Here is a 21383-nt window from a genome sequence, read left to right as displayed (position 1 = left end):
GGCCACATGGTGGCGCTGTTTACCTTGATATATATACTGTATACGTGCAGGTTGACCTTGGCAGCCGGTAACGGGACCGGCAGTAGTTCTGATGAGTCTCCCCACCTGTAGATCCTCCAAACGAGCAGAATTACACTGATAAGAAGTCACACAGGTAAACTCTGTTGACCCACGTGACTTTCTTCTGATAGTATGAATTTACAGTGTGAGATAAGTGACACCCCCCCCCCCCCCACACACACACACACACACACACACACACACGCGCGCGCGCATCTTTGTTTATTATCTCAACAGCAGAAAATAATATTTGGATCACGAAGTTCGAGATCCTGATCTCATTCATTCCCCGCGCGCAATCTCCGATTACGCACGGAGAGGAAAAAGTGCCATTTACGCACAGCTCCAACGCCCCTTTTCAGAAGATCCAAAAATGACATCACGTTTTGCAATTCCCACGTTCGGTCCAACAACAGCCAGTAACGGAGCTGCTGCTCTCACTGCCGCGTCCAGGAGCAGAAAGTCAAAGAAACGAGGACGAGTCCTGTACGAGCCACGTTTACGCATTTTACGTGTTTTAAGGTGTTTTTTTGCGTGGAAGTTGAAGTTTTTTTGTTTGTTTTTTTCAAGAGAGGGGAAACGTGAAGTTTTTTTTGCCACATGTCAGAACACTAAATCAATCCCCTTCTTGCTCTCCAGCTATTACCATGTATCTGTGTTTCTAAGTCTGGACTGTGGATGAGAGGTTTTCACATCTGGGAATAATGACCTCCTGGATTCATCTTTATTTGGGGATTTAACAGCTGTTTTATTTTTTGAAAAAAATTCTGCATGTGATACTAAAGCTATGGAATTTTCTTTGCGAATTCACCTTTTCGCAGCTGTCGTCTCCTGTGTTAAGGTAAGCAACACTGCATCCTCTCATGTTATCCACACGTCTGCACATCTCGCCTTTAAATCCACTACGTTCGATTTCTCTGCAGGTTTATGCTCAAGTGGTTCAACCTGTGAAGCATCCAGGTAGTATTGCACTTTGTATGGGTGTTGGTGTGATTGCTTTCCATTTCTCTTTTCCCCCATGCTGTTTCAAATTTATATAAGATTACATTATACCGCCGTTTACGTCTGCTAAGTGCCAAACTAGATTGATTTGTTCACTGCCCTGCTCATTACTAGGATTTATAACTTTTACAGCTGTTGGGTTCATTATTAGAAATCTTTTAATCCGCCCCCAAAATCCCCAAATTGAGTGCCAGGAAAATAAGTTTTTGAGTAATGGGACAGAGCTTGATTACTTTGTGGATGCTTGTTTACCCGTGAACTCTCCGTCCAGGCCTGCAGGTGTTGGCCACGGCCTCACATTATTGGCCTCTGGATGCCGTGGATGGAATCCATGAACTGTGGGACCAGATTGGAAACAGACCAGGTTATGTTAACGGAAGTAACATAAGTATGTATATGGCATAAACAAGACATCGTCAATGCCTCGCTCTCTGCATGCGGTCTCCTCGAGCTCCGTTTTCCATCACCCACCTTCCAGTCATCATGCTTTTTTTGTTGTTTTTTTAATGTGCTGTTTGTATTTAATGTCAGATTCATTATAGAAGAGAATATGTTGTGTGTGGATTTTTTTTTTTAAATGCATATGTCATAGTCTGGAGGTGGTAGAAGTTTAACTATGATGGACGGTAGCTTTCTCCACATGCATTCTGGTGTTGTTGTCGTATAGCTCAGTGCAAGTTGTCATGAAAATGTTTGAGGGATCGGGTATAGACTTGAGTCTGATGTGTGGAGTCACTTCAGGAAGAAATCCTCTGAAAAGCTCTTTGAGCGTTGCCGCCGTGCTCTCAGCATCACTCCGTCTCATACCTGCACACCACGTCCCTCCTGTTGTCCCTCCTCACTGTTCTCTTGTCCCCCACCCCGTCAGGTGTCAATCACTGTTTTTCTCTCTCTGCTGTCTTTGTCCAAGCTCTCAGAATCCACAACCACACTGTGCTCCCTTCCTCCCATAACTCTTCCTATGTGTATACCAATGACTCTGCCTACACTAACATTTCTGCAACAGTAGGTGAGGACCGTCACTGCATGTTCACTTGTTGCACCATCCACAACACCCACCACCACCCATCACCCACCATCACCACCCACCCACCACCACCCATCACCCACCATCACCACCCACCATACCCACCATCACCACCCACCATCACCACCCACCATACCCACCACCCACCATCACCACCCACCCACCACCACCCATCACCCACCATCACCACCCACCCACCACCACCCATCACCCACGATCACCACCCACGATCACCACCCACCCACCATACCCACCACCCACCATCACCCACCACCACCATCACCCACCACCACCCATCATCACCACCCACCATCGACCACCACCCATCACCCACCATCACCACCACCCATCACCCACCATCACCCACCATCAACACCACCCATCACCACCATCACCCACCATCAACCATCACCACCCACCACCACCCATCATCACCACCACCCATCACCACCCACCATCAACCACCCACCACCATCACCACCCACCACCACCCATCATCAACACCCACCACCCACCAACATCACCCATCACCACCCACGCACCACCACCACCATCAACACCACCCATCAACACCATCAACACCACCCATCAACACCATCACCACCACCCATCAACACCATTACCACCCACCACCACCACCCATCCCCCGTTTCTCCTCCCTGCATCCACACACACGGTCCAGCCGAACGCTTTCACACGTTTTTTTACCACTTTTGTCCGTGAAGCACGAGATGAGGAATTCTTTGCCTCTTTCATTATTTTGTCATTCATCGTTAGCTTTTCATCAAAAACCAGAGCTGTAACATATTAATACATCAAAACCCTCACATTCATCACTTTGCACTAAAACAACATGTATGATTTGTTGACTATTAAGTATGGTGGTGTATCAGGGCCACTGTAGAAAAACGAAGAAATGGAGTCCAGAGAGGGGGGCAGTATTCCAAGAAAAAAACGTTTATAAAGTCGCAGATTTGCTTAACATCCGGCTAACATCCCATGAATGTAGGCATTTGTTCTGTTTCAAATGAATACATCTAATGAATTGTCATCTTATGGGTGTTTATTGATCGGGGCGGTTGGGCTAAGATGCTAGTGGTAGCAAGCAACTTTAAACAAGTTGCTTGACAACGAGTGAAAGCTACCGCTAGCATCTTAGCCCAACCGCCCCGATCAATAAACACCCATAAGATGACAATTTGGCCTCGTATAAATAAAACCAACAATAAGCATCAACATCATCACACTAAGGACCTTAACGAGGCGTTGTCACACGTTGGGATGATTCATTACAAACATAACATTCATGGGAAGTTAGCTAGCATAGATGACGGTTGTTAGCATCGTAATAAACTCGGAAATTAGTTTATAAATTCACAAATTTGCCACTTTTCTCCTCGAAATATTGCCCCCTCTCTCGGCTCCAGTTTTTTCTCCTACAGTGGTCCTGAATATTTTGGCACTTAAGTAGACCCCCCCCCCCTCCCGGCTTGCTATTTTCAAGCAAAATCATGCCTTTGATTTGTGCTTTGCTGCAGATATTGTTGAAGGAATGGTCAACAAGGGCATCTTTCTGAATGGAGATAACGGTGGCACCTTTCTCCACTTTGGAAACTACCAGAACTCCTGTATCAGCGACCCTACTTGGTGTGGTCCGGAGGGTGAGTGCAGCGGAGCTGAAGCATATAAGATAATTGGGCTAAACCATTTGAGTCTCTGTGGTTTCATCGCTCTGTCATCTTCTAGGGATTACCTTCTCCTTTTTTTGGAAAAACTACGAGGTAGAGTCCCGCTTTGCCGTGACGTCTGGAGGAAAAGTTATCTCCAACGGCTTCTCCGTCTACACCAATCCCTTCGGAGGATACGTGGAGTTTTACACTCGAGGCAACAACCACAGGTGGAAGGCCAACATCAGAGTCCCAGGTACGGTAGCACACTGGTCTTTTAGCTGCATTCCCATTTGCACTGCATGAGGAATGCATCTTTTGGTTTTATATATATATCTATATCTATATATGTTTTTGTCTTCAACCATAAATTGTTAGTTATGGAGTTGCATTCATGGTTCGAGTTAACTGAAGCCAGATGTAGCCGCAGACAGTTGATTTGGCAAGTGGAGGATAAATTTCAGAAATCTTTCGCCGTATCATCAAAACATACAATTATTATGGAATGTGTAATGAGATGTGGTAATTTCCTCCTTAAATAGGCTGCAATAATGTTTGGTGATTAAGCCGGATGAAATTTGAAACACGATAATGGTCAGAGACTCTATTGGTCTCACACTGACTCAGAGTGAGACCCACACTTTGAATTCTGGAAAAAAAAAAAAAGAGAAACGATCTGGCAAACGGGTGTTTTTTTGATGAAATGGAAATGTGAAACTTTTAAAGCCGGTGTTTTTGTTCTCAAATGACATTTGTCATCGTTGTTTTTCGCTGCAGTTGCTCAAGGTTGTGTTCACGGGGCGTTCATAACTTAATTTAGATTTCAGGGTTCAGTCACAGAGGATCAAACGTCATCTGGTTCTCATGTGTGACATGTTGGCGTTTTGGGATACCTGTCAGGTTTTCTCTCTTTCTCATGTGTGTGTGTGTGTGTGTGTGTGTGTGTGTGTGTGTGTGTGTGTGTGTGTGTGTGTGTGTGTGTGTGTGTGTGTGTGTGTGTGTGAGGAAAAACTTTGAGGGTTGATTAAATGAAACCTTGAAGGTGCCCGGTGTCACCAAATCTAATTATCACTGAAGGCCAAGAATGTAACATTACACATGTCTCTACACGAAGAAACCGAGAAGAGAGTTAACACGTTTCAGTGGGTCTTTTGGCACACATGGTTTATATTCCAACATCCACTGAGTTGTGCTTTTGCTCGCCTGGTGGAAGTGATTTCAGATGTGTTGTCTAATGGGACTCCACTCACGATCAATTCTCTTCAGAAATACAAAGGGGGGAAGTGAAAAAATGAGTTCTTTGTAGTGTAAAGTTGCCTGGGGGGCGTGCAGTTATGTTGCCTTCACGTGGTGTCGGAATTATGGTAATTACAACTTGCCGATTCGGAAATTGCACATGAACGCCCCCCTCAAATCATAATTACGAGTGGGTTAGTGGGAGATAATTGTAATGCCTGAGTTCCCGAGTCGGGGTGACAGAGAAGAAGACAGATTTAATAATGGATGGTACGTAATTCTTCATTTTTAACCACGAAACGTGTATTAGCATTTAATCTGTAATCTAAGTAAACTTAACTTGATATATTGTCGATAACAAATTGACTTTTATTACGTATACCCCATTTTCGTAATTCCACAAGTGGGAAGTGGGATCTTCCGACTAGCACGTGAAGGCAGCACAATGACGGACAACGGCCTTGACTTCTAGGGTCGTGTTCGGCCATTTTAAAAAAAGTTAACGTTAGCGTAAACGAATGAGATTCCTATCAGACTCAGTCACTTTGTGTTTAGTGTTATTTAGCATACGGTAGACCACAGACTACATACGAAGTGGGCGTAGTCGTCGTGACGTCACTCATTTTGTGGGCGGCGGTTTTGAAGCCTCGAGCTCAGCATTTTGAGTCGTTATCATCTTGGATGGTTTTGTCGTTGCAACCGTTTAACAGAAAAGTGAATTTATGTATTTTTTCGTGGATCCGAACTTTCTGGTGTGAAGCCGTTAATAGAGATCACGTCCATTCAAGGTAAAGTTTACAGCTAAGTGTGAAATGAATGTAGCTTATAATAGCATTGGGAGCAACGGAGGCAGCAGCGACCTGTCAATCAGCAGCTAGCCCCGCCCTAAAGCACCTGCTAAACCTTAGAATGCTCACGTTTTATTTTTTAACTTTATTTAATAATTCCACATATACAGCAGATCAGACATGTACGCCACATAAAAATTTACTTTGGACAATACATTTAGAAAAAAGAAAATAAATAAATCTGGGGATAAAAATGTTCCAGTGTAACATACCATAATATATATATATACATATATATATATATATATATATATATATATATATATATATATATATATGAATAGTAGCTTCCCTAAAAAAAAGGGAAGCTAAAATGCATTAAGTGAGTAAAAGTAAAAATACAGATACCTGCGCAGTAAGAGTAAGTATTTGTACTTGGTTACTTCCCACCTCTGTTAATCAGCCACTCTTGCTTGAAGGTCTGTGGTGCCATAAAGATTAAATACCGTGTATGTTCCCACTCTCAGGGCCTCACTGGACCCACATTCTCTTCACATGGACCAAAAAGGACGGTCTGAAGGTCTACATCAATGGGACCTTCACCGCCGGCGACACGGTCGGCAGCGTCTCGGAGAACTACGGTGACCCCTATCCCGACCTTGTCATCGGAACTGGCAACGACAGGGCTTATGGGCACTACGTAACGGGCGCCTTCGATGAGTTTGTCATCTGGGAACGGGCCCTTTCGCCTAACGAGATCTTCCTCTACTACAGTGCAGCCACAGGTGGGGACATCACGCTCTACTGGAAAGTATTTTTTACTGTAATTCTACAATGTGGCATTTCTGTTATAATGCAGGAAACGGGGTTAAAAAGCAATTTCCATCCTTTTCCTCACTACATTCCATCTGAAGCATACATGCATAATTAGACATTAAACTGTACATTTACGCCCCAGCTCCCCGTCTTTCTGCTCCAAACGTTTTCATGACCTTCCACCGTGTAAGTGACATGTCTCACATAGTTCTGCCTTATAAGCAGAGCAGAGGAGTGTTGGGTCGCAGGGGGCAGATCATTAGGACTGAATGTGACAGCTTAATATGCGCTAGGAGGACAGAAACCCCCGCACTCTCGACTGTGTTTGTTCTGTCGCTGTTTACCTCCTTTTGGTGAGAAGAGTGCCAAAAACATTTGACATTTATGAGAACTTATAAATACCATCATCATGCGGTGTGATAAGACATATCAACACAAACGGCTGTCCGGGACATGGTCCCAACCAGATGACATGTACCTCTTGCGCAAGTAGGCGGGTACAAAACACACCGATTAGTGACGATGCACACACTATCTCCTCTGATGTATATTACTGTCCACTGTTGGAGCTTCGAACGCTTCCAATGAATGAAGCAGAATGTGCTCACTGCCTTGATTTCTTCCCCCGAAGTCGTTACCAAGACCATTACCAGACGCAAAGAGCCCAACTGTTATGGTTACAGAAAAATATTTTCACTTCTGCAGAGCACACATAAAACGTTGCGTTGAACCAAAGTAGAGCAGGAAAGGTTCAGACTGACACCTCTTATGTGCGCCCATATATGGTGGTTTTATGTAGCTAGTTAGTGCTGTTTTGTTTTTATGAAATGACATCAAAAGGTATCTTGGTCTTGTACGGGAGCTCGTGGCAGAGGTCTGTGTGTTTGATGATTCCAGTGTTGTGGATGTCTATCTATCTCCTTTCATGACTGGGCACGGTCCAACCTCATAAACTGTGAGCTGTATGGTGATAAAAGCCAGTTAGGATACAGCAGCTTCGCCAGGTCAGGTTCACCGGAGGATTTAAATAACAACAATTCTCAAATGGGGTAATCCAGACTAGAAAATTCCACACGGTGTATTCATGTCACATATTGTGATGGAGCCTTTTTGTATTGTCTTTTCTAGGCCAGGCCATTGTGTCTGCCACGACACCCACAGCCTCCAGAGAAGTCACTTCAACCGCACCAACACCCGTGAGTTTGTCTACTCTCACTTGTGCTTGAACAGAAACAGAGGTGATGCCTAAAACATTTAATTGGATGAAGTACATGTGTGGAACAACGTTATTGCAATCTACAAAGAAACGTTATGTTAACAATTTGAATACATTTTTGGGGGACAATGCAAAACAGTTAATTTCTTATTCAGCTGTCGTTTCCTTTTTGAAGGTAGAAGAGCTGGAGAGAGAAAAAGGGATATTGAGAGCACATGTGAATAGATTTGTACTGTTTATTAAAAGGCTTTGGAGGTAGAAAACGGATAAAGAAATAGAAGAAAGTGGAGACAGCTGCAAAATGTCTCCCTGTAGGGCACTAGGCCGAAATGGAGTTACACTGAATCACTTGTCCTAAAGAGTGTTTTCCCGAGTTCGGTCGCTAAACATCCTGTGTATGTTGGAACTGGGACCTCCTTTCGGAAACCGCCTCCTGATAGTCAACTTAATTCACCGCCTGATGTGCCGTCTCCCCAGAGCGCCACCGAAGCGAGTCCTCCCGTCGTCAGCAGTCAGCGCGAGGAGGTCCAAAGCTCCCCGGACCCCGAGACTCTGCCTGTGTTGAGCTTCCTTAAGGCGCTGCCCAATAGGACTATTCCTCACAACACTGCCAACAACCTCACACAGGTCCTGGAGCACAATCCAGCACACACACACTTGTTACACTTGCAAAGCCAGTTCACACGTAGACACAATGCCCACCCATGTGTATATGATGCAACAGTTCCGTGATGTCCATTTTCTTCCATCCAGGCTTTTCTCAAAAGTGTGGAAGAAGTGCTGTCCTCTCCGGGGCTGCCAGAGGTAAATGAGTTCACCATGAGTTTTTTGTTTTTTTTGCGCAATCTTCAAACATGACATAATGCAACATATGCAATTTGGTGAATACGTTTAATCCGAGGCACTCGGGGGATCCGCTGAGTTTCGAGATTTTGACACGGCATATTTGGGCATAAATGGTGCCAGCAGTAATAACAGTACCTGGCAGAGTACCCACACAGGATTACAGTATGTTGGGGCAAATAACGTGGTGCAAATTGTATGAGACAGCACTGCTGACTTGGTGCTTTGCAACACAATGCTGTGAATGTAAATATGCAGCGTCCTGTGCTGTGCTGTCATCCCCGGCCTGATCTCCGGGTGCTTAACATACAAACGGAGGAAAAAAACACGTTTGAGCAAATGTGTGCTTTCAGGACATGGAGTCCTCAGACCAGGCATGCTTGTTTTCATAGGAGGCAAGCTGAAACAGATGTTCACGTATGAGAATGCAAAACTCCTGCATTAGATACAGCGTTCAGTAAGCCCCTCGTGGATCAGATTCCTGATGATGCAAGTCTGAGGCTCTCATGCATTGGCTTCACTTCATTTCACACACCTGGTTTTAAAAAAAAGCGTGATTCTCCATTTGGCATCATGCAGCCAATAGAATCAGTCCATTGTTGCTTTTCCAGCAGGTATTTCAGGTATTGTGCTGATGACTTGATGAAGGTTATTTCTGTAGACTTTGGAAGGCTCCCACCATGATCAAAGAACTGTTTTCACCTGTTAAAACTGACCTTTGTGGTCACCTTTTAACTAGTTTATTGTACTTGGAACCTGTAAAGAGAGATGTTTAGTGAATTGATTGTGAACCTCTGCCGGGTGGTTGCTGTGCAGCAGTCCAGCCCCGTGGTCAGCGGCCTGATCGAGACCGTGGACAGGGTGATGGAACACATGGTGACTAACCTGGAGCCCAGCCCGGACGCCCCCATCTCCCTGGGTGGAACATCCTTCGTTGCAGGTCAGTGTGCTGTCAGCTCTCCACACGGTGACTCACTAGTTTGTAGTTTGTGTGTGTCAGAAGGACAAGGTGACATCATTCGTTTTCTTTTTCAGAGGACACATGCGGGTCAGAAAACCGGAGGTCAAACCCCTCCACCTCACCCTCGTGGGTGTGGGTCTTTTCTTTGTTTGCCACTAAGTTGCTTGTAGTTTTCTTCCCATCTTTTATCCGCTCCAATAAAAGCAGATCTTATTAGCTCACTTCTCACTCTGTTTTTTCTCTAACCTCTGACCCCCCACAGACTACTCTCTGATGAAATTCCCACAGAAGTACAACCTGATGCATTACCGCTTCCCCACACAAGGCAAGAGTTACATCTCCGTGCCTGGAGAGGCGTTCGCCATGCAGTGTGAGTGCAACTATTACAGAGTACGTCCAGTGACGCCCAGGATTCTCTGTGCACAAAGTAAGAGCTTCTCTTGGTTTGAGTGTGAACACTAGCTGTGTTCTGGTTCTGCCAAGAGAAAGCTGTCCAGCTGGGAGCCTCTTGTTTATTTGCCACTAATTTACTACATGAAGATTTAAAGCTGTGAACATACAGTGTAGGACAGGAGGACCATGAGGGCTTTTGTGCGACTTTACGGCGCACCATAGAAATCCAGCTACGACTTTAATGTTGGCAGTTTACCCTTTTATTCAAAACGGAACGAATGAGCGAGGGATCACTTTTTCTCCACTTTCCTCTGTCGTGAAGAAGAATGGACTCACATAGTGGAGTGAGGGAGAGCCGTAATTACGGCTCGGACGTTAAACTTTGCTGGTTTGGCTTCGTGTTCAGGTCAGATCGGCTCCACCTGGCTGCTCCATGCACCGTGTTGCCATACAGTCACTGGAATAGAACCTTTTTAATAATTCATTAAAGGACTGTTATCAGAAATGGAATATATGTTATTGCTTGACACATAAGAGCTAAATTAACTCATAGCCCTGAATACCTGGCTGTATGAAATGCTCTGAGGGAACGTTTTATGACCCAATTAGAAAGAGAGCATGCTACACAGGGGTGTGTTTGGATACTTTTGGAGAGTTTATATAAGTAAGCCGGCCGCCCGGAGCTCTCTCGGAATACTTTCCGGGGGTCATTCTGTTGAAATCATTTTTTTGGAAGGTTAGAAACTCTCCTGCAGCATATATAGCACCCCACACATTTGTTTGACATCAGCGAGCTTTCGTTACAGTCAGTGGGACCCAGGTAGAGGCCCCTTTTGAAGGGAGGAACAGCACCATTAAGGATTTCCTCCCACTTTCATTGTTTATCTTGCAGTATTGAGGTGGGACCGAGTTGGATGATAGGTCAGATTAGGGGAGGGGGGGGCCGTGTAGAGGTTTCATAAGATTTCCCAGCATCCACGTGATTCTCCAGCCCTCTCCCTTTCACCCTCGTGCGAGCGTACGGCCGGCCTTTTAGCCCACCAGTGCCAGTGTGCTGCGACAAGGCGGCGTTAATTAACTTCCCTTCTTTGTGAGCATTTTAGCAGCGCATCATTACATTCCCAGCCCCGCCGCCCAGGACATTCAACTCCCGTGTGTTGTCTTCTTTTTCCCCCTCAGCTCAAACCACCATCGTTGGCCTCTTCTACCACAACATGCACAACTACTACAAAGAGATCAGCCCCGTCAAGACCAGGTAAAAGGACAGGGAAACCCCTTACGTGAGAAGTCACACACACTGACCTTTGCTGGGGTTTGTTTTGTTGCCGCAGTCCAATCATGCCACTTTGTTTCTGACCAGGGTTTTATCTCTTAGATATTCTAAACAAAAAATCCGGCTTTTCTCTTTGTACTTCCTGTGTGGGGATCAGGTCCTCTGGCACTAAGGCGCCGCTACTTCCTGACCCGCAAAAACGTCCGATGCCTGGGGCCAGGGCCTTATCTGTCCTCTGGCCTATCTCTCATCTCACCACTCAACCTCCACCGACTGATACACCCTGCTATTAGCTCTGCATTTAACACCCCCCCTCACAGTTATTATCCCATCACTGGCCCGGCTTGTTCCACTCGGGCGCCACTGTTTATTTTTACCAATCTTGACATAACAGCGTCTAAGCAACCTGTTTATTCCCCTGCTCTGTATATCACAGCTGTTAAAGAAGCAAACATGTCAAATATGTGGCTGATTGATTTTTAATATGGCAGTGTCTCTGTGGGTGAGAGCGGTGTGATGATAGAGAGGTGATGCTTGTATGATCCCGATGTCACATATCGGATTGTCTTGAAACACTATTGATGCAACGGTGCTGCTTGTCAGTGTGATTAATTATAAAGACAGATGATCAAAGTGCCACGTGAATGCCAGTGTCTAACAATTATGTGTTCATGTGAAATTACAGTTTATTATTTCTTCTGACATATCTGACTATTGGTTATGTCTCTCTTGACCTTCTTTTCTTACATTCTCCCTCATTTTTTTCTTTTTGTCTCTCAGGATTAACGAAGCGTCTGATTTCAAGGATCACAAGATCCAGGTAGCAAGCTGCCTGATCTCTCTGAAAGTGGAGCCTTCGCCGGCGCTGTCGCTCAACCTCTCCGGAACGCCACTTATCAAGATCGTCCTGAAACACGTCCTGGTAAGAACCATCCCATCAAATGTCCCACTTTCTCCTTATTCGACTGTGGGTCTCTATTTACATTCTGTGTGAGTCAGTCATACTGGCAAACCGGGAGTGCTTTTCCAGTTGCACCCACCTTAACAGAGGCATGAGGGCCGTGGTTACTGTGGCTACTGTAGCCAGATCCCCCCCCCCCCCCTATGAAATCTCTCAGCTCTATCTTGGTATAAGAAGGTGCTGTCCATCACTGACGACGCTTGTGCAGCTGAAGCCTATTTTGGTGTTCATTAGCCGGCCTCGCGGAGGATGTGGCTTCCAGAAAACAAACTGGTTGTGGACATTTGAACTGCGGACTAGGAACAATAAATTTATTTTTATGAACAACAGATTTTTTTGTTCTTCTCTGCTTATATGGCAGGAGCCGTGCCAGTTTTCCACGGGAAAATATGTTGAAACTCATAATGGCAATTTAGAATGTGTATCGCATTAGTTTGCGTCTGAAATATGGCAGTTGTGTGTGTGTGTGTGTGTGTGTGTGTGTGTGTGTGTGTGTGTGTGTGTGTGTGTGTGTGTGTGTGTGTGTGTGTGTATATATATATATATACAGTATATATGCACATTAACAGGATTTTGAAGCCGTTCTTTTCATCTAAATGTATCGTGTTCAAATCCTATTATACTATCATACAATAGCATTAATGAGGTAGTTGACTAAACAGCCCAACAATTTCATTTACAAGTCCTACAAGAATTATTCATTTTCTATTGAAGTGAATTACCGATACTTTTTCCCCCTCTCCTCACTCGTAAGAGCACAAATGAAAGCCATGCAGCTTCATGAAACCATGGTAATATTGCTTTGTTTGCCTTCATTTTCCCTGGTGAAATAAATGTTTATGCTGAAATCATCTGGCTTGGTTCCTGTGACAATGATTACTGTGTTTGTTTTAGCAGACACCATGGGAGAAGGCGTATAATCTGCTTTGTTATGGGAGTGCTGGAGATGCTCACCAGCTCTGCTGTCTGTTTAGTCAAGGTGTTTCTATTTTAGTTGGATTGCTTTACCTCTGATGTAAGGATAAATCAGGTTTCTTGCATTCTTTCCCCTCTAGCCCATTACATATAAACTGTTTTGCCCATTACTAACACGACATGTACCGGTTCGGAACCACCATGCCAGCATATTTCAACTTAATTTAGGCTGCATCGCTCGGACGAACGTTATTTAGGAGCTGCATCGTAATTTGGCACGCAGCTCTTTCTGGCTTTTATCGTGGGTTGTGTTTCTATAACTGCTTTGCTGCTGTTGTTGGATTTAGTTAAAAATAAAAAACAAACACGGCTATTTTTGGGAGTTTTAGTGTCTTTGGCAGCTGGTGGATACTTATCACCTCCCCAGTTTGGAGGCAGGGAGGGCGACTCACGCAGTATGCGGCCGAACTTTCCCGTCATCGCTTGTGTGGCTCTTCACCACGCTGTAGCCTCGAGGATGTCCTCTTGAGACGCCGGTTCAGTGGCCGGGAGTTAAGTGATTTGCGGCCGACCTCTCTGTTTATCCCCAGAACGTAGACAAACACCCAGGGCCTTCATTAAAAGCCAGCGGGGGGGGGCTGAGTGTGTCTGAAGCAGAAATGTGTCAGCGTCCTCATCCGTCTTCTCACGTCGTCTTGGTAACAACCAGTCCAGTGTGCCACCTCTTTTTCCTGTACAAACATTCACCTAGTGTCATGGCTCAGAGCCAAGCGTCATCCGTTTTCTCCTATCTGACACCTGCTGTGATAAACAACGTAACGGGGATCGATGGCGTCGCCAAACCGTGTGAAGAACCTTGTGTCCCGGCAGGTACCGCTCTCCGGAGGTCGGCGGGCGACCTTGCCGTCTTGATTGATGCCCTCTGAGTACACCGAAACAGACTCACGGTGAGGTCACGCCATTCCCAACTGACTAAGTCAGAGCCGACGCGCCCGCCATGAACGGTGGAACGGAACGCGTTCGATACCCCCGGACGGAGGCCCGCATGCTTTCTCACGGCATTGGGCCGCGGCGTTGATTGGACCCTGGCTCCAGCTGTGATTTATTACTTTTGTCTGACTCAAGTTCAGTTTGAGAGAGGCCGAGGAGAGAAGAGTGGGAGGCGTCGGGGGTCCGTGGTTAAACATTAATACAAAAGGCCGACACCTCCCCGTCCTCCTCTCCTGTCAAAGCATCGTGAGTGAATAAATGGAAGGATTCATTTCATGAGTGGATTTATAGGGTCAAAACGGAGAGGATTTTAAAAACACATTTTGACAAGCGGGCCTGACTTATAAAGCTGCAAGAAGGGCCAAGGCCTCTATCTGCCCCTCACTTTAATATCATTTCATCTGGGCTGTAGAACTACCAATCATTCACTTTCAAAGAGCGTCTTATTATTTGTTTTCTAGGTGGAGAGTAAGATGAGAAGAACACTATTGCATCTGGATGTTAGATATAGGACTGCAGCTAGCAGCTGGTTAGCCTAGCTTAGCTTAAAGTCTGGGAAAAGATGGCGCCTCTAAACGTCACTAATTTACACCTTCCTGTATCAGTTTCTGGGCTAGCTATTTCCCTGTTTCCACTCGTTTGTGTGAGGCCTTACATTTAACAGACACTCATCAAAGTGCTGTTGATCTTCTCATCTAACTCTCCAGAGGAAATACGGAGTATTTTCCTCCCAAAACTTTTGCTGAAACGACTTCTTATTTTCTACACACACTAAAAAAGAAAAATCAATAAGATTGCTCTTCAGCCATTACTCTGTCAGTTCCCATATCCACCGAGTGACTGGACAAGGACCCGTGAGTGACGTAGTGGTCCATTAAGCTGTATCCTCCCTGTGATTTACAGAACATGAAAGGGAGCTTTGGTGGGAAGTGAGTGAATGGGTCAGAGGGGCCGAGAGAGGGGAAGCTGGGTGTTCTCGTGTTTACGGAGACGTCTAGACTCGTCGGAGCGGCTGATCAATCGACCACCCCGAGCTTGTTTAACACTTTCTCTGATAACCCGTGATGCCGACGCCGGTATCAGCTCTTTTGTGCCACAATAATAATAAGCGCCCTTTACTGCCAGTCTTTTTATAACTCCCAGAACACGCCCAGCTTAAAGTTTGTGGTCAAAATCTCTCCTCCGTCTCCCTCCGTCTCCCTCCCTCCCTCCCAACCACACACACCCATCCATGCACCAACATGGATACAAACACAAGCTGTGTGAGCCAACACACTGATCAATCACAGATGGAGGTCTGGCTATTGCTATCCCTCTCTTGCCAAAAGATTTAGAGTTTCTCTCTCTGCAGCCCCTCCCGTTCTCCCCCCCCTCCTATCACCACTCTAACCTCGCGACCACCACATCTCGCTACGTGCAAAACGAGCAGAGCTTCGAGCCCAGAAGTAAAGTAGAAAAACGTCCCACATTCTGTTTCTATCATTCTCTCCATGACCTCAAATAATGCATTTTTCGTTTCAGACCTGCGTTTGGATATCAGGTTTGTAAAAACCTGTAACAAGGCATGAGAATACATTCTGTGAACGCACGTGAGAATAAAATAATAACCTTGAAAATGGTTATCAAGGATGTACAAAGATAAAAATATCTGCTTTTGCACGGCCTCTGCAAACATTTAAAAGCGTTAAAAATCACAGAATTTAGTTCCCTTTGTTAAAAAAAGAAAAAAGTCTTAGTAATGTTTGTTATGAAATGTTTTTCCATCCGGTTTATCATGAGACGTTACACCCCCAAAACTGTAATGATCTGTTCACGATACCATCATCTGTTTTTATCTGCTGCTTTGATTCATTCAATCATAAAAATGTCCTCTGATAGTTCGGACTGGAACCATAAGTTCATCAACAGACTTTTTTGATAATCTATTGAGTCATTTTTCAAGCAAAACTTCCTGAAAATGCATTGGACTCGCCTCTCCAAGAATGTTCTACTTTTCTTCATCTCGTTAGAAATGAAATGGAAAATAAAACATTCATATTTAAAAGTCTGACAAGAGACATCAATCTGAATTAATTTAAAACAGAACTTTTTTTTTTTCTCCAAAACTAAATTTAAGTGAACATGTTGTCCGTGTCTTTGACTCTGAACGCAGTAACAAAATCCACAATATTAGAAAGCATATTCATTTGTTACCACTTTAGGAACGTCAGCATCTTCTGCTTTGTGTCTGCATTCAGTCAAAAATATATATATTTTTGACTGAATATATGATGATATAATTATTTTTTTAATGTCATTATTTGTTCACAGGCATACAAACGGTGCTTTACAACCACCAGATTTGAAACGTTAATACATTTCCCTTATTTAATCTCATATATTCTCCACATTCTCACATCATAATGCCAAAATGGTTACTTCTACCTTTCCATGTTAGAAACATGAATTCAGAGGAAGGAAAAATAAATTATGTGGGATTGAACAAAAAAAAAAAGATTTTTGTCTCGCTATTGTTTAAAAAAAAAACCTGACGTGGAATGCAAAATGAAAATAAACAGTATATGGAAATCATTCCCCCTCATCAAATAGCTCACACAGCTACATTAAACTCTACTCATGTACAACGTGAACGCATATTTCAACAAACTATAAATTAATCTGGAATAACATCGTCGGGTTAGAACGGCGTGATAAAAAACCAGTGTGAAAGCTAACCATGAACACCAAAAACACCTGATGAATATGTATACTATTGTCCAGCGTGGATGTGTCTGGTGAGGAGGAGGTTCCTTCCTCGCCTCCCAAAGGCTCAAACCATCACATTAGGAATGCAGTCGTGTTCCTACAGAAAAGGCCTGAAACCAGAGAATCTCACAGCTCAGTGGAAGCCGGTGGGATTCATGCATGGAGAACCTCCAAGTCAGATTTGTTGTTTTGACCAGAGTACAGTGTTTCTGTGACAGGCCGCCGCCGCCGCCGCTGCTGCCCCTCATCAAAAACAACTCTGTCATCTCTGTTGTTTTATTTAATCATCCCCAGGTTTCCTTTACACCCCGCACACACACACACACACACACACACACGTCTCGCTGTGTCGGCTGAGCAGAGACCACAGCTGCACGTCTTATTACATTTCCCCCCTGAAGGCATGATCTCACTCAAGGCCAGTTGTGTTTTATTGCGTGGACTCAGGATTGTTGCTCCGCATGCTGTATGTGGATCAGCTTAAATCTGACCTCTGGTCTGAACACCCCTGTGATAACAGCACGGAGATCTGTGCTCCGTCAGAGCTTTGTTTTAGACAAAGCCATCTCGAGGTGCTTTTCCTCAAACTCCGGGTCAACTCTTTGGGCTCGGTCGGCCTCTTTGAGCCGTCTGGACGGCGTCGTGTTACAACATACCTTGTTGTTCCTTTCCCAGACGTGGTGCAATAAAGCGTTTCCTGCCCTGACTCAATTTAACAGCAGTTAATGTCGCTTTTGGGGGAATCGCATGTAGGGCCTCTCACTTGTTACGCAGAACAATTTGGCCCTTGTTAAAAAGCTGCCGACATCTTAGTCAGCCTCAGATTTGAACTTTCACCTACTGTACACCATCACAACAACAACAACAACATCAACATGAGAAGGATGCTGGGACATTTAGTCATTATGTGAAGTGTGACTGATGGCTTTGATGTTGTCGTGGACCCGCTGACAGCTGCACTGTTAAAAATTGATATCATTACCAAATGCAGAAAAGTGGAGTCCAAATTACACCGTGGCTCTGTGTGCTCTCAGATATCTGGAACGTTTGGAGGGGAAAAGGAGAAGATGGCTTTCTTATTCACTCGCATGGTTGTGTCTTTTTCTTTTTTCTCCCCCTGCTTTTTAAATTTAGCTCAGCCGAAGCCTGTATTTAGACTTCTTTGCTCTTGTGGCTGCATACTCGTGTACCAGCGCTGGATGGAATGAGTGGGAGTGTGCAGGAGTTTCTCTTTTTTCTGTTTTAACAAGTGATATTTCATATTTATTCAAGGTCCTCTCACCAAACCTTTTACTGTAGCGTTTAACTGCATCTCATGTTCTCAAACTCATATCGAGCGCTGGGAAAGCTGGAAAACTAAAGACAGAAACTGCCGTTTACTAATCAAGGTCAAGAACCAACACTTGTTCTCATTATTCTATTTTCTTTCACTTAGAACGCTAATTATATTTGACTCATTTTATCGTCTACTGTAAGTAGAATAGTGGTTGGAAGTAAAAGTACAAATACTTTGTACTTAAGTCGAATATTCAGGTATCTGTACAACTTTTTACTTTTACTCCCTACATTTTAAAACAATTATCTTTACTTTCTACATTCACATTTTCAAACCTGTCTCATTACTTTAGTTTTAATGCATTTGAGGGGAATTATCGATTCTTTTTAAAATATTATTAATATGATGCTAAGCCTTGTGAAAACAACCTGTGGAAATGTCCTTCACTTTTAACGTTGAGTAGCCTACATTTCAGAGCCTGAACTTTGTCACTTGAGTCAATAAGTTGAATCAGTACTTCTACTTTTATCAGAGTATGTGTACTTGTACTTGAGTAGAGAACTGTACTTTCGCCTCTTTAATATCAGCCTCCCGTTGCTTTGGCAGCTCGCTCTGCTGTTTGCAGTTGTATGTTCCGGTTTTCTGTGAAAGATAGAAATGCTGAACTTTTACTTCAGTGAACAATAGATTATTCCAGACAGGTGTGTGTGTGTGTGTGTGTGTGTGTGTGTGTGTGTGTGTGTGTGTGTGTGTGTGTGTGTGTGCTTAGCTTTCGCCATCTCTTCTCCACCTCTCTTGAGAACCAGCTGCACAAAGCTCTGGTGTGAATGAGCCGGCGTTGCCCGATGCCGTGGGACTCCCTCAGACACGGCGAGGCTCCGGCCTCCCGGATGATGGGAGGTCTGAGAGGAGACGACAGAGGAGCTTGTCTTCATACAAATTGCTGGGTTCTGCATGTCGTCTGCGACTTAAAGGAGAGTGTTTATTATCATCCCTCATCGTTTTATCCAAGAGGCTCAGCGCAGACGTAAAACGGCGAAAACGCGAGGCAGGCTTCGGGGTTCTCATGCGTCAGACGGCAGCCGGCGGCTGATGTCGACGGCCTTTTCACTCCCGATCACAAGCGAGCGGCGTGACGGTGGCGTAGAACAGCTGGGGGGTGTTTCCATGAGCACGCCGTCAGGATGCACCATTAAAGATCTATTATGTAAAACACTATCGTATGTTGTGATGATGACATGGCAGCAGAGTGTTTGTTCCCTCCAGAAGAGTTGCATCATGATTTCCAAACACCAAATGTGTTCCTGCTGCCAGCGCTGGAGAGTAATGAAGTGCATTTACTGGAGTATCATATTTAAGTACTATTTGGTATTAGCTGGGTTTTTTTACTTGCTACTTTCTACTTCTGCTCCACTACATTTCACAGGCAAATACTACGGGTTTTTTACAGCGTAACATGTATTTAATACTTACTTTGAATTCATATATATTTTTATTGCAAGTCAAAACGATAACCCACACTAAGATGAAAGTGTATACAGACCAGTTGTGTTTTTGTGCGAGCAAATAACAATCTCTATAATAATAATGTATATTACATGAATACTAAAACTACCGTTGCCACCAAGAGATTACTACATTACCAAAAAAATACAAATCTTTATTATTATCGATTATTTTCCTTCTTATGACGTGAGAATCAGTTAGTATTGCAAAAAAAAAAACTTTGATTACATTTCAGATCCGGTACTTTTTCCACTTTTACTTGCGTAAAGAAGTTGAATCAGTACTTCTACTAGTATCAGTACTTCTACTAGTTTCTGTACTTCTACTTCTACATTTATCTTCCGATCCTTGGGAATATAAAATAATAATGTCACCAGCTGAAATGATGCATCACTGTTAATCTAATGATCTCAGGTGTAAGAATACTTGAATAGTACTTTTACTTGTCGGCATGTGTTATTATTTCCATTGCTGCACTAGTAGTTGAATGGAAGTATCTTCCACTGCTGATATCTGCTGGTTCATCTGGAGATGAGAGGTTTGAGAGTTGAGTCTTTCATGAGGTTGGAGGGTGAGTTCTGGACTCCGTCAGCGTTGAGGACGGAGCTGTAGGTGACGGATGCACCGGGTGGGACGCGGCGACACAGAAGCACCAGAAACACCTGGACTATCTCTGGTTTATCAGCCTCTCTCTCCTCCATCAGCCTGTCACTCCCCCCTCACTAGCTTTCACTCTCCTCCTCCTTTACGGGGGCTTAAAGTGATTTCCAAGGTGGTGTTCGCTTGGCCTTCTGCTCTTAATAAAGAGCTGGAACGCCCTCTCCGGTCTTGGCTGGGTGGCGGAGGCCTCGGGGCGGCGGGGGGAACGGCGGTGAAGCATTTTAACACTTCACCAATGACTTTCAGGTTCCCACTCCGATATCGACTGGATGACCCACAAACAGACGGTTGCTGGAGAGGAGGCGGCCACAGAGCTCCTCGTGTGTGTGTGATGGTCTGCTAGTGTATGTATATCTGGTATATACATATATATGACGGTTTGATAATGATGACTGGTTTCCCGGCCAGCCAGGGTTTACATTTGAGCTCCATGTGGATAATTAGTCTCCTTCAACGTGCAGGAACATTAAAGGTTCGGCGACTGTGCGGAGAGCAAATCCGACGCCGTAAAGCGTGCCAATTCCAGTTTGTCTCTCTTCCATCTGCTTTCATTTCCACCCAACAAACAAGGCGAGTTGTCGAAGCCCCCCAGGGCAGCAGTAAATTCGCCCCCGGGGTCCCTCGGAGCGACTCAAAGCGGGCCGCCGGCTCGCGATGATGGAGTGCGTTTAATGGCGCTCGCATTGGCTCTTGGACCCGTGTGCACCGCCGCCGCCGCCGCCTGCTCTAATGGGCCACATGCAAATCCATCCATTGCCTTCATCTCCAGGGTCACAATACATGATGACTAAAGAGCCGCATGTGCGAAACAGACAGAATGAGAGCAGCGATTTGGTTACGCAACCAAAGCCAAACGTATTGTGCTGCGCTTTGTAATATGAATCACGGAGCTTATGGGCCAGGAAACAGACAGCCTCCGTGTCAGTTTCACTCCGGCTCTCACTTTTTCCAGAAGGAAATGGTGCAGACACAGTCCATCTAATCATACACTTATTCAGTCTGAGAGGCTCGGGAATGAGATGAGGTGTGCAGTCTCTCAGTGTACACC

The 21383-nt window shown here is 44.7% G+C and overlaps 1 protein-coding gene across 3 annotated transcripts in view; it reads left to right on the top strand.

The window, feature by feature from the left end:
• The first annotated feature begins 480 nt into the window (after nucleotides 1-480).
• The window catches only part of adgrd1 (adhesion G protein-coupled receptor D1), a 32154-nt gene continuing 11251 nt past the window's right edge, over nucleotides 481-21383 (top strand). Inside the window, exons 1-14 of one of the 3 annotated variants that reach the window (XM_084023968.1) lie at nucleotides 481-901; nucleotides 984-1020; nucleotides 1334-1450; nucleotides 1973-2071; nucleotides 3628-3750; nucleotides 3836-4012; nucleotides 6308-6565; nucleotides 7725-7792; nucleotides 8290-8439; nucleotides 8566-8616; nucleotides 9472-9595; nucleotides 9879-9986; nucleotides 11189-11264; nucleotides 12063-12204. In XM_084023968.1, coding sequence (XP_083880094.1) covers nucleotides 848-901; nucleotides 984-1020; nucleotides 1334-1450; nucleotides 1973-2071; nucleotides 3628-3750; nucleotides 3836-4012; nucleotides 6308-6565; nucleotides 7725-7792; nucleotides 8290-8439; nucleotides 8566-8616; nucleotides 9472-9595; nucleotides 9879-9986; nucleotides 11189-11264; nucleotides 12063-12204 — 1584 coding nt within the window. In that variant the 5' untranslated portion in view covers nucleotides 481-847. The remainder of the gene's footprint in view (nucleotides 902-983; nucleotides 1021-1333; nucleotides 1451-1972; nucleotides 2072-3627; nucleotides 3751-3835; nucleotides 4013-6307; nucleotides 6566-7724; nucleotides 7793-8289; nucleotides 8440-8565; nucleotides 8617-9471; nucleotides 9596-9878; nucleotides 9987-11188; nucleotides 11265-12062; nucleotides 12205-21383) is intronic. The other 2 variants (XM_084023969.1, XM_084023970.1) reach the window with 2 other exon arrangements.

Source organism: Eutrigla gurnardus, assembly GCF_963514095.1.
Source record: "Eutrigla gurnardus genome assembly, chromosome: 13".
Classification (NCBI taxonomy): Eukaryota; Metazoa; Chordata; class Actinopteri; order Perciformes; family Triglidae; genus Eutrigla; species Eutrigla gurnardus.
This window is presented reverse-complemented; position numbering and strand designations above follow the sequence as displayed.